General features: G+C 36.4%; 1 protein-coding gene across 1 annotated transcript in view; it reads right to left on the reverse strand.

Annotated features, from left to right (window-relative positions):
• Window positions 1-12,351, reverse strand: part of LOC150081842 (serine/threonine-protein kinase Tao-like) — a 319,424-nt gene that overhangs the window by 162,810 nt on the left and 144,263 nt on the right. The window contains exon 5 of the mRNA XM_090378937.1: window positions 10,286-10,462. Coding sequence (XP_090235063.1) covers window positions 10,286-10,462 — 177 coding nt within the window. The remainder of the gene's footprint in view (window positions 1-10,285; window positions 10,463-12,351) is intronic.

Below are 12,351 nucleotides of genomic sequence, written 5' to 3' on the forward strand. Positions count from 1 at the left end.
TTTTGTTACGACTAACTTCACCATTGTCATTATTTAGCTGTTTAGCTTTTTTTTTTTGCGAAATAAATCACACTGCTGCTGTTATTTGCAACAGATAGGTAAGTTTGGAATTTGCAGTTCAAAATGAAATCAAAGCATAAATTACAGCACCATAAATTTTTAAGGCATCAAATTTGTTTTACAAAAGAGAAGCTTAGCAGTATCAGATCTGTCATCTACCAGCTTTCAAGAACAAAAGGGGGGGGGGGATCTTGAATAGTCTTGAGTGGATATGAAATAGAGTGAATCAAACTGAATTCTAGAGTAGAGAGTAAAAAAGATATGCTTATTAATATATATCCTTATTACTGAGAATAGTATGCGTAATGCCCTGTATGTAATCTTGAAGTGTGTCTTCTTCCTTTCTACACATCCACATACAAGACTTCAGGATTCTAGATAACACTTGATTTGGAGAATTTTATTGCCATCCTGTGTTAATAAACCTCTCCCACTGTTAAAGAAGCCATATTTGTTTGTCATGACTTCAAACATTGAGCATTTATAACCTATAAAAGGAACATCAAAAGATGGGTTGATAGGTCCTATGGCTTACTATCCATTATCTATTTTCTCATTACCAGATATAAAGTATGACAAAGAACACAGGCAAAATTACACTATCTGCTTGCTTTCCCTTGGACAAGCTAACTTGGATCAGATCTGTAATGTACATGGATGGGACCAATCCTTATTTATTTTTTGTAGTGTAGAAAAAACACTGCAGAATTTGTGAAAATAACAAAAGATTAACATGAGGTTGTTACCACACATTCTCTCAGGTTTGTCAAGCTGGGCTTGCTACCTGGGAGCAGAGGCAGACCGGGTCAAAAATTCTTACTGGGGGAAAACGTGTCGTGGTCTCATTCTAGTGTTTATGGCCAAAATCAAACCAGCCTCCAGTCCACCAGGGTTTCCCAGTAAGTCTTATGGCCAGTCTGCCTCTGCCTGGGAGTTGAATCAAGTGGACAAGGTGACAGTAGAGTCAAGTGGATCTAATTTTAGCAAAGTCCGGTTGGTCTGTGACAGCCAAATCTTCTGCTTGCAAAAGATAATGCTGACAAGCTAGCATCCTACTTTTCTGCTTACTCATGTAATGATGACCTTGGTAAACCACCTTTCCCACTACACTCCATTCAATGCTTCCTGTGGTCTTCCATCAAAAGTATGTCAGAAGAATTTTTTTGAATACTTGATGCTAAGAATGTTCGAGGTTCTGATGGTATATTTCCACTTGTCCTCAAAACTTGTGCTCCTCATCTCACTCCTGTTCTGTGCAACCTTTTTTCACTTTCTTATTCCAAAAGAGTTTTCCCATTTTCTTGGAAATTTTCTCATATCCAGCTACCTCATATTAAGCATTGACAAATCCCTCCCATCCAATTTTTGTTGCATTGCTCACTTATACTCTTTCTAAAGCAATGGAGATATCAATTAACTTCCAATTAAACTATCTAGAAACCTTCTCTCTGATCAACGATCTCCAGTATGGATTCCATCAGTGTCAATCCACTGGTGACATACTGGCTTATGTTACCCATCTATGAACAAATTCAATGGAAATGTTTGGTGAAACTCAAGCAGTTGCTCTTGACATTTCAAATGCTTTTAATTGCATTTTGCAATTAAAATGCAATTATCAAATGGAATTATTAAATAAGCTTCAGTCTTATGGTATTCCAACTGTTTTTTGTAATTGGGTATCCAGTTTTCTCTCTGACTGCTCACTGCAAGTAATGGTATATGGCTTTCTATCTTCTAACTCCTCCACTAATGCAGATGTAATTGAAAATTCAGTTCTTTCTCCCACACTTTTCTCCTCTTGTATACTAATGATCCTCTTCCATTGACCAGAAACCCTATTCATAGTTTTGTTGATGATAGCACGGCACACCTTCAACATCTCGAATCATCATCATCAGCCATTTTCAATCCACTGCAGGATGAAGGCCTCTCCAGCAACTTTCCAGTTCCTTCTGTTTTGTGCAATGGTCATCCATTTACTACCCACCTTTTTTTTTTGTCCTCTCCTTTTTCCCATTATTATATGGGGGTCAGCGTTTTTATTGTTTTGGCATGCAATTTTTACGGCTGGATGCCCTTCCTGACGCCAACCCTCACCTTTTAACCAGGCTGGGAATATGCGGAATATATTTGATGAGTACGGGCTCGAACCCCGGTCTAATCAAGAAGCGTGTGCTATGCACTACTGCTCCTGCCCACCTGGCTACCCACAAACTCATAAATTTCATCTATCCATCTCTGCCATTGTCTTCCAGGTTTTCTTCTAGCTCCTCTTGGGTACCAGTCTGAATCCCAATATGATTCATTCCATTCTTCGCTGTGTAGTTCTCAGCTTCTCTTCCATTCTTTTGGTTAGTGCCCAAGTTTCACTCCAATAAGTCATGGTGGAGAGTATACATTGGTTCATTATTTTACGTTTCAGACAAACTGGGATATTGCTCTTCAGCATGTGACTATATTTCCTGAATGCTATCCATCCAAAATTTATTCTTCTCTTGACTTCCAGCCATTTATCATTATTACAGCTAATAACTTGTCCCAGATAAGTATATGACTCCACCTTTTCAATTACTGCTCCTTCAATCATTATGTCCCTTTCTGTGGCATACTTGTTCATCATTACTTTTGTTTTAGCCATATTCATCTTTAGTCCAAAATCCTTACTAACTCTGCATAAATGATTAAGATTTTCCTCTAATTCTTTGGGATCGTGGCTTATGACTATAATGTCATCTGCAAATCGTAAATGGTTTAGGTACTCTCCATTCACATTGACTCCTTTCTGCGACCAGTCTAATCTTGTGAAAGCTTCCTCATGGGCAGCAGTAAACAGCTTCGGAGATATTGTGTCTCCTTGTCGAACTCCTTTCTCGATTTTAAATTTGCTACTGTCTTTGTCTAGTCTAATAAAGGAGGTAGCACTCTCATATATTTTCTTCAAAATCATAATATATGGGATATCTATGCTTTGTCTTTCCAGTGCCTGAAACATTGCCTTATGCTTGTATGGAGTCAAATGCCTTTTCATAATCCACAAATGTCAGGCACAATGGTGTTTTATATTCATTCGCTTTCTCCATTAGTATGATATTATGTGAAGGTGATCCACAGTTGAGAATCCTGTCCTAAAGCCAGCTTGCAATTTCAGTTGATTCTCATTAAGTATTCTTTCTAATCTGTTAGTAATGATCCTTGTGAACAACTTGTAGGAGTGGGATAACAAGCTAATTGGTCTATAATTCCCAATTTCTGATTTATTTCCTTTCTTATGCAGCAAAACTATGATTGCATTATTCCACTGCTTAGGCATCGCACCCTTTTCTAATGCATTTTGTGAAGAGCCTTGCCAGTTTTTGTGTTATGTCTCTTCCTCCAAATTTTAACAACTCTACAGTAACTTCATCTTCCCCCGGGCCTTTTTGATTCTTCACTTTCTTCAACACCTGTTCTACCTCATCAGGAAGAATATCGGGTATGTCATATGTGTTGCTAATTTATGATCCATCTTCCCACTGCTGACATCATTCCCTCGCTCCTTATATAATTCTCTATAGCAGTCTTCTGCTATTTGAATTATGCCTTCTCTGCTATTTATAAGTACACCATCACTATTTTTCAGTTTCAGTATCATTTGGCTTTCTGTATTACTGCTCATGGCTGCTGATTTAAGTCCTTTGTTTTCCCTTAATGCTTGTTCTACTTTTGTTGTGCTAAATCTTCTTATGTCCTCTCTGAGTCCCTTTCTAATTGCTTTGCATAACTGAATATACTCAATTTTCTCCTTGTCAGTGTCTTCAAGATGCCTGGTCAGCGTGAAGAAGAAAAAACCAAACCCTCCAGCATATGACAGCACGATGAAACAAATGGCCTTCAGTCCCCAGCAGCTTTCACTCCCCCTCTTACAGCAGCGAGAGGATCAGCGTGGAAGCAGAGGGTGCTAAGAATCTCTGGGTATGACCACCAGGCTGCCATGCACGGAAACTGAACTTGCCTGCTACAATGTAAGATCGCTCATCGGTGAAGACAGGATATTAGAGCTGGAAAAGAAACTAGAAAATGTGAATTGGGATATCATTGGTTTGGCTGAAACAAGAAGAAGAAATGAATCACTTATAAGTTTATCAAATGGAAATCTGCTGTACGCCAATGGAAACAGCGAAAGGAGTGAAGGTGGAGTTGGGTTTCTGGTCCATAAAGATATAAAAAACAACATTTTGGAATTCAGAAGTACATCACCAAGGGTGTCAAGAATAATACTCAAGATTTCTAAGAGGTACAAGCTAAAGGTTATAATGATTTATGCACCAACATTGAGCCATGTTGATGAAGAGGTTGAAGAAACGTACACCGAACTTGAGTCTTCTAGATGAGCAGAAAACCCACTACACTATTATTATGGGGGACTTCAATGTTAAGGTTGGAAAAAGGCAAAACAGCGCAGAAAGAGGAACTATAGGAAATTTTGGAATTGGTGAAAGAAATAAAAGAGGTGAAAGACTTGTGGAATTTGCAGAATCTCAAGGATTGTCAGTAATGAACACTGTTTTTCAAGGAAAGGGTGAACAGAAAGTGGACATGGAAGAGTCCATATGGATTAACAACTAATGAAATCAACTTCATCCTCACTAACAGAAGATATATCGTGAATGATGTTACTGTCCTGAACAAGGTAAATGTTGGAAGTGATCACAAAATAGTAAGATGCACACTTGATATAGATGTAGGAAAGGAAAAAACTGACTCGAGTAAATAATATGAAGGTCTTTGAGATAACAGTAGAGAAAGAGCAGTATGTACTGGAACTTAAGAACAAGTTTGAGCTTCTGCAGACTGCTCAGGACCAAGATATCGACGAGGAATATTACAACTTTCTGAAAGTGATAAAGCCCAAGAAACCTATAGGGAAAAAGAAATCCAAAGAAGAAAAAATTAGTCAAGAAACACTTGTAATGATAAACCGAAGGCGACAAATGAAGAGCAAGATAAACACTGACATCTCGAATATTCACCACCAATTCCTTAAATACTGATCTCCAGGTAGTTTTCTAGTGGGGCAAAGGTAATTTATTGATTTCAATCCTTCTAAAACTCAGTCCTGCCTTATAGCTCACAAAAAGGATTCTTCCACTCCAATGCTTATCTTCGATGACACTGATTTTTAGTCAAGACCATATAACTCTAATATTGCTTTCTCTGCATCTAAAAAAACTGGGTTTCTCTTTTGTGCTCAGTGTTACTTTTCTTTCAAGCAGCTGTTCACTCTGTACTAATCACAAATCTGCCCTACCATGGAATACTGTTCCCACATATGGGGTAGTGCTCTCCAAACCACTCTCAGACTTCTAGATTCCATTCAAAAGAAGGCAGTCAGGTTAATTAATGACTCATTTCTAATAAAGTCTCTCCACTCTTTGTCTCACAGACACTGTTTCTACTGCACGCCTTTTCTATAGATACTTCCATGGGCAACATTCTTCTGAATTAGCTTCTATAATTTTCAGTCAGTCACTCACTCACTCACTCTCTCTATCTCTCTTCCAAACAGCCTGAATGCATGATGCAACCAGTCAACATCCTTTTATTGTCCAATTGCAAACTCACAAAACCAACTTTTCTTCCTCATTTACTCATTCAACTTGAGTTTTCTGGAACAACCTCCCTTCATATATATTTCCTGAAAATTGCAATCTACAGAAATTCAAGTTTAATATGAACAAGTATCTTCTTTCATTTTCTCAGCCTTGAACCCATGCACGGTACTAAGTACTATAGGTTCTAATACCTCTTCGTGCTTAGGGTTCTAATAAAAAAAAAAAAAAAAAAAAATTGTAGGTTGTTTTTTACTCCAGGGTTTATCCAGCATTAAAAAAATGCTGAATAAACACTGAAGTAAAAAAAAAAAAAAAAAAAAAAAAAAAAACAGCGCATGTCCATGCAACAACAATAGGAAATGAATACTTGCCTCACTCTCAACTCATTGCACTTATCTGTTGTATTCAGATTATCATTGTTTATTCTTCACTACTAATGACCTTGCACAGATTGTTCATTTACCTACAAGAATATCGGACAATCCTAATCATACAGCCAACACGCTTGATCTTTTTCTCACAAACAACCCTTCTAAGTACAGGGTCGAAGTACAGGTTCAGATCACAACTTGGTGATCTGAAATTCTTTGGTGATCTTCTCCAATGGAGCCTTTATCTCATGGCTATTCCCAACCTCGTGTTGTTTGGCATTACAAGAATGCAAAATGGGATGACCTGCGAGATTTGTTTTCTTCTTTTCCTTGGTCAGATTACTGTTTCAAAACTTTTGATGTCAACGTTTGCTCAGATCGTGTCAGTGAAATTATTCTTGCAGGAATGGAATCCTTTATCACACACTCCACTTTAAAATCTCGTCCTTTATCTAAACCTTGGTTTTCCTATAAATGTGCTAAGGCTGTTCTAGAGAAGAATGTTGCATATCACAATTGGCTTGTTTCTAATTCTTCAGTTTCATTTTCTGCCTACACCAAAGCTCACAACAATTGTAAAGCAGTTATTAATCAGTCCGAACTAGAGTTTGAACAGGCTAAGAGTAGAAAACTTGATTTTTGCCCTAATAGTACCCGAGCATTCTGGTCCCTTGCCAAGGCTATTGGCCGCAACTTTTGCCCACCTCTGTCCAAACCAGATGGTTCCGTTGTCACTTCAGCCAAGGACAAAGCTGACCTGCTAGCATCCCATTTTTCTTCCAACTTGTGTATTAATGATCTTGGAAAAACACCTCCGACCATTCCCAACATGCTCCATTCAATGCCTCCTCTGCTCTTCCGTCAAAAGGTTTTTGAAGAATCGTGATGCTAAGAAAACTCCAGGTCCCGATGATATTTCTCCACTTGTTCTCAAAACCTGTGCTGCTGAACTTACTCCTATTCTTTGCCGCTTTTTTCACTTTCTTATTCCAAAGGTGTTTTTCCTTCTGCTTGGAAATTTCCCCATATCCAGCCAGTTCCTAAAAAGGGTGACAAATCGCTCCCATCCAATTATCGTCCCTTTGCAATTACTTCTACTCTTTCTAAAGTAATGGAGAAATCAATTAACCGCCAACTCTTAAACTACCTAGAAACTTTCTGTCTGATCAACGATCGCCAGTATGGATTCCGTCAGTGTCGATCCACTGGTGATGTTCTGGCTTATGATACTCACTTATGGACTAATTCAATGGAAAGGTTTGGTGAAACACAAGTAGTTGTTCTTGGCCTCTCAAAGGCTTTCGATCGTGTTTGGCATAAAGGTCTTCTAAACAAGCTTGCATCTTATGGTTTTCCAACTGTTTTTAATAATTGGTTATCCAGTTTTCTCTCTGATCGCTCACTGAGGGTGATGGTAGATGGCTCTCTGTCTTCTAACTTCTCCACTAATGCCGGTGTCCCCCAAGGTTTAGTTCTTTCACCCACACTTTTCCTCTTGTATATTAACGACCTTCTTCCATTAACTGGAAATCGTATCCATAGTTTTGCCGATGATAGCACATTGCATTCCACTTTCCATTTTGAGAAACCTTGCTCTGTTCAATCAGCTTCAACTTCTCGAAAATCTGCTACCAATTCCTTAAATGCCAATCTTCAGGTAATTCTCCAGTGGGGCGAAGACAACTTAGTTGATTTCAACCCTTCTAAAACTCAGTCTTGTCTTATATCTCGCAAAAAGGATTCTTCTGCTCCTATGCTTATCTTTAGTGACACTCCGATTTCTAGGAAAAATGATATATCTCTTTTGGGGTTACCCTGACTTTTAATCTCTCTTGGCACAAGCACATTACAAATATTGCTTCCTCTTCATCTAAAAAACTTGGTTTTCTCTTTCGCTGTCGGCGTTACTTTTCTTCCTAACCTCTGTATAAATCGCAAATCCGCCCTGCCATGGAATATTGTTCCCACATCTGGGGTGGTGTCCCCAAATGTGGGGGCACCACCCCCTGTCAGGCTTCTTGATTCCATTCAGAAGAGGGCAGTTAGGTTAATTAATGATTCATCTCTAACAGAGTCTCTCCACTCGCTGTCTCATAGATGTACTGTTTCTGCTGCATACCTCTTCTTCAGATACTACCATGGGCAGTGTTCTTCTGAATTGGCTTCTATAATTCCCGCTCTGTCTCTCTTTCAAAACAGTCCAAACATGTGCTGCCACCAGCCAACATCCATTTACTGTCCAACTTCAAACTCACAGAATCAACTTTTCATCTTCCTCGTTTATTCATTCAACTGCTGTTTTCTGGAACAACCTTCCTTCATACGTATTTCCTGAAAATTAGTCTACAGAAGTTCAAATCCAATGTCAACAAATATCTTCTTTCGTCTTCTCAACCTCCAACCCAAGCACGGTACTAAGTACTATAGGTTCCAATTCCTGTCGTGTTTATGGTTTACATAAAAAAAAAAAAAAAATGAAACAATATTAAATGTAACAGAAGCATTTAAAATAAACTTTAAATACATAAATTATGTAATAAAACATAAATACAGCAGTGTAAGAAATTACACCTTAAAATTTTGGAATCTTATATGTATACTGTATTTATAATAATTTGCGATATTGCTGATTTTAAAATCATGCAAAATCAGTAAATATAATGATCCAGCACTCAGTTGAATCCAGGTCTTGTTAGATTGTTCTATTTAGTTTCCAATACAAAAAAAAAAACTACTTGTACAGTAAACTGAAATTAATCATTCTTGATATAAGATACACACATAAGCACCTAAATCAAAACTAAACCAAACATGCCATTGGCATTGCACTACAAAACACTGTGAAAAAAAAGAAATCCGTTATGAAATGACAGTTCATAGAGTTTTATAAACAGCACTTCAATGAACTTCAGCTAATTAGTATCTCCAGGCAGATATATTCCTTTTCAATAACAGGCCAGGCTAGACGATGTATAAAGTGAATATTTTTGTAATAAGCAAGAAATGGTGCAGTAATTGCTTTGATATATTTTTTCATGTATTCCACTGAACAGTCAGCCACAGCATTTTATAGCCATGGAAAATTTGTTCCAAGACCAAGGGAAGTCGAAATTTTCGCTATATAACTAAGTATTTATCTTTCTAACTGGTGATTTTTATAATGGAAACTCTATTAGCTTTATGTAGAATGCCAAATACCATATTTTCCAGTGTATACTGACTCACCTTTTATCTGAGGGAAAAAAAAAAAAAAAAAAAAAAAAGTCGCCGTAAAATTGTGATGTGTCATATACACCAAAATAAACATTAAAACATGATACAAATTTTAAAAAATAAAAAAATGCTGACGGTGCCACATTTTTACTATTCCCCCCACCACCAATGTTGTTCAAAACGATTACTGATAATTATGGATCGGAGACAATTGTAAAGTGAAATAAGTAGGTGCCAGTTAACACAATCACTGGTTAATAAAATCAGCCTCTTTTTATAGAATCAAATTTCAAAAAAATCAGTTTAAATCATTAAAATGCACTAGTTTATTGGGCTTTTCAGTTAGTACAATCTATTATAAATGGGTAGTAAACTAGATCTTATTGCATTTGCAATAATACTGATAGTTGGAATTCTGTGGGTTTTTGCATTATTATGGTGAAATGTGTTTCCCCTTTCAAGAAATATTCCATGAAATCATATAAAAAACATATTTTCAGAATCTTCTCTTCATTCCTATTTTTTAAGCTTTGTGAACTTGTTACTCTATATCTCACTAACATGCATCATGTTAGTTGCAATTTGTGCATGCTGTGTTCTTTGTTATTGATTGCTTATCTCTTTTAAATTAAAAAAAAAAAAAAAGGGGGGGGGGTCAGTGAACAGAAATATCAGTCAGCAAGTACTGTACATATTACAGTACGTATTAATTAAGCTATGTACGTAAGGGTAAATTTATTTTTATTTTGCTAACCTGTGGAAAACATTCTTCTGATTTTCATGTATCATATAATTTTGATAATAGGTATGGTAATAAAGTGTAAATTTGTACTTTACATCTTTACTTTTATAGCCTGCAGATAATATTCCTCCTATTTTTGCTCATTAGAATTGCTCTTTAATAGAATTAAAATTCAACAAAAAAATAAAATAAATAAATACACAGCAACACACAGTAAACAAGCACTGAGTGAACTGAGCAGCAGCAGGGTAGAACTGTACACAATTTTTTCCCCCCCATTGAAAAAAGCAAAACAAAAACCTCACCTGAATAAGAGCCTTCTGATGTTGTCTTCGCATTCGCTTATAACCAGACATTTGTTCATGTATGTGATTTTCTTTTTCATGTTCCTTGATTTGCCTTGTGACTATTGAAGTTGTTCTTATGGTGGCAAAATTATTGGCTCCAACATCAGTGCTATTAAGGCTAGTAGATGACGAATTCTTAAAAAAAAAAAAATTATAATAATAATAAATATATAAATAAACAAAAATATTATTCTTTCTAATAACTTGCAGAGATGGCTTAAAAAGTGATCTAAGCTTATGGTTCTCAACTCAAAATGTGCCATGGATTGTCAACATTTTTGACCATGGAATATATATATTTTTTGATATTTATATTTATCAAGTATTCCTTAATGAAATATATATATATTTTTTAATTTTCATTAATTTATCTCCAAATATACAAATGACAAAAGAAGGTAATCAACGTTGGTAGGTTGTTATTTCTCAATTTATTAATATCCAAACCATCTGATTTAGAGAGTTGACTGCAAGAGAGAGTGGGAATAGCAACCAGATGACCTTTAGTTTCACATAACTATTTCTTTTTGGATTAAAATAAAAAAAAATTATTGCTTTCTCACAAAGTTCATGAAATTAGAGATGACGCTTCAACTTAAATGTGAAGGAGGAGTTCAATGAGCCTTTCCCCCTTTAACTCCTTCAACAGTGACTATTGATTTGGTTTATAGCACAGCAGCATTTGGGGCTGCTATGCCATAAAACAACAAATCAATCTTTTTTGATGAACCTTCCATTACTGTAACAAAAAAAAATACAGGTAAAAAGTATAAAAAAGACATAAGTACAAGCAAAAGATGTAAGAACCTGTACAAGTGAGTTAATTGTAAAAAGATAAAAATCACCTGATATGTTATCTTCGCTGACTAAAATTGGCATGAGTGGAAGGTAGTTGTTAATAGTAGCATAAGTCTTATGTAGCTCATTAAAAAAGTGAGGGCAGGTAATAAAAACATGCTTGACAGTTCCAGTGACACCACAGTGTTCTCATGTAAGTAAATTCTCCAGCTTCAAAAGATACAAATGTGTGAGGTAACGGTGCCTGCTCTAAGTCTAGCCAAAACAAGTTCCTTGCTATGAACGTTATACATACTAGATTGCCATAACTGAACCTCAGGTTTAATTTGATATACAGTAGAATCTTGTTAATATGCAATGTTCAAGGGACCTAAATTTTCTGGTTTTGTAATCACAAGGCTTGAAATAATGAGATTCCCCAAAAATGACATAACTTTCCCATTTTCAATGGTACTTATCTATTAATATTAATTTAAACCTTGTTTAACAATAAGAATAACATTTTTTTAATATCTTTTATTTATAAGAGAAGCCATGAGAAAAGAAACAATATTAGTGAATTATCATCATCATCATCATCATAATCCTCCTCCTCCTGAAACTCCTCAAATTCTCCAACCAATTCCACATGCTTATTCAAAGTTCCATCCTACCACATTCATTTGCTGGACAGTCCTCTCCACGAAATTCACAAAAACCACTCTTTATGAAGCTTTTGATTATTACACTTGATAATAACCATCCCAAGAAATAACAACATCATGAATGGCATCCAGGATATTCCAATTTAGCTGTAAATTGTTTCCCCCCCTTCTATTTTGACGATGAAGTTCCTTATCAAGCAGGTTGATTGATTTGTGATTATATGGTGCAGTGGCATCTGTCCATAATGTGTCAACTTATCAAGCAAGTTTTATAAGTTCTCTGGAGGTTATAAATAATGCCTTCATCAAATGCTGCATAAAACTGGTGATATCAGAAGACATGTTTGTTTGTTTGTTATTTGATTTTTGGGAGCATTAGCAACTAAGGCAATATTGCTCCAGGATATGCGGTGGTCATTCCCTGACCTTTCCACATCCTCTGTATTTGGTGGTGACGGGCTCGAACCCTGGTCTAATCAAGAAGCGTGTGCTACGCACTGCTGCTCCTTCCCACCTGGCTACGGAGGCGCCTCGAGAAGACACTCCTTCAAATTAAGTATCTCAACAAGATGTGCTGTACGA

Source organism: Mastigoproctus giganteus, chromosome 8 (genome assembly GCF_048544385.1).
Source record: "Mastigoproctus giganteus isolate SK-2022 chromosome 8, ASM4854438v1, whole genome shotgun sequence".
Lineage (NCBI taxonomy): Eukaryota > Metazoa > Arthropoda > Arachnida > Uropygi > Thelyphonidae > Mastigoproctus > Mastigoproctus giganteus.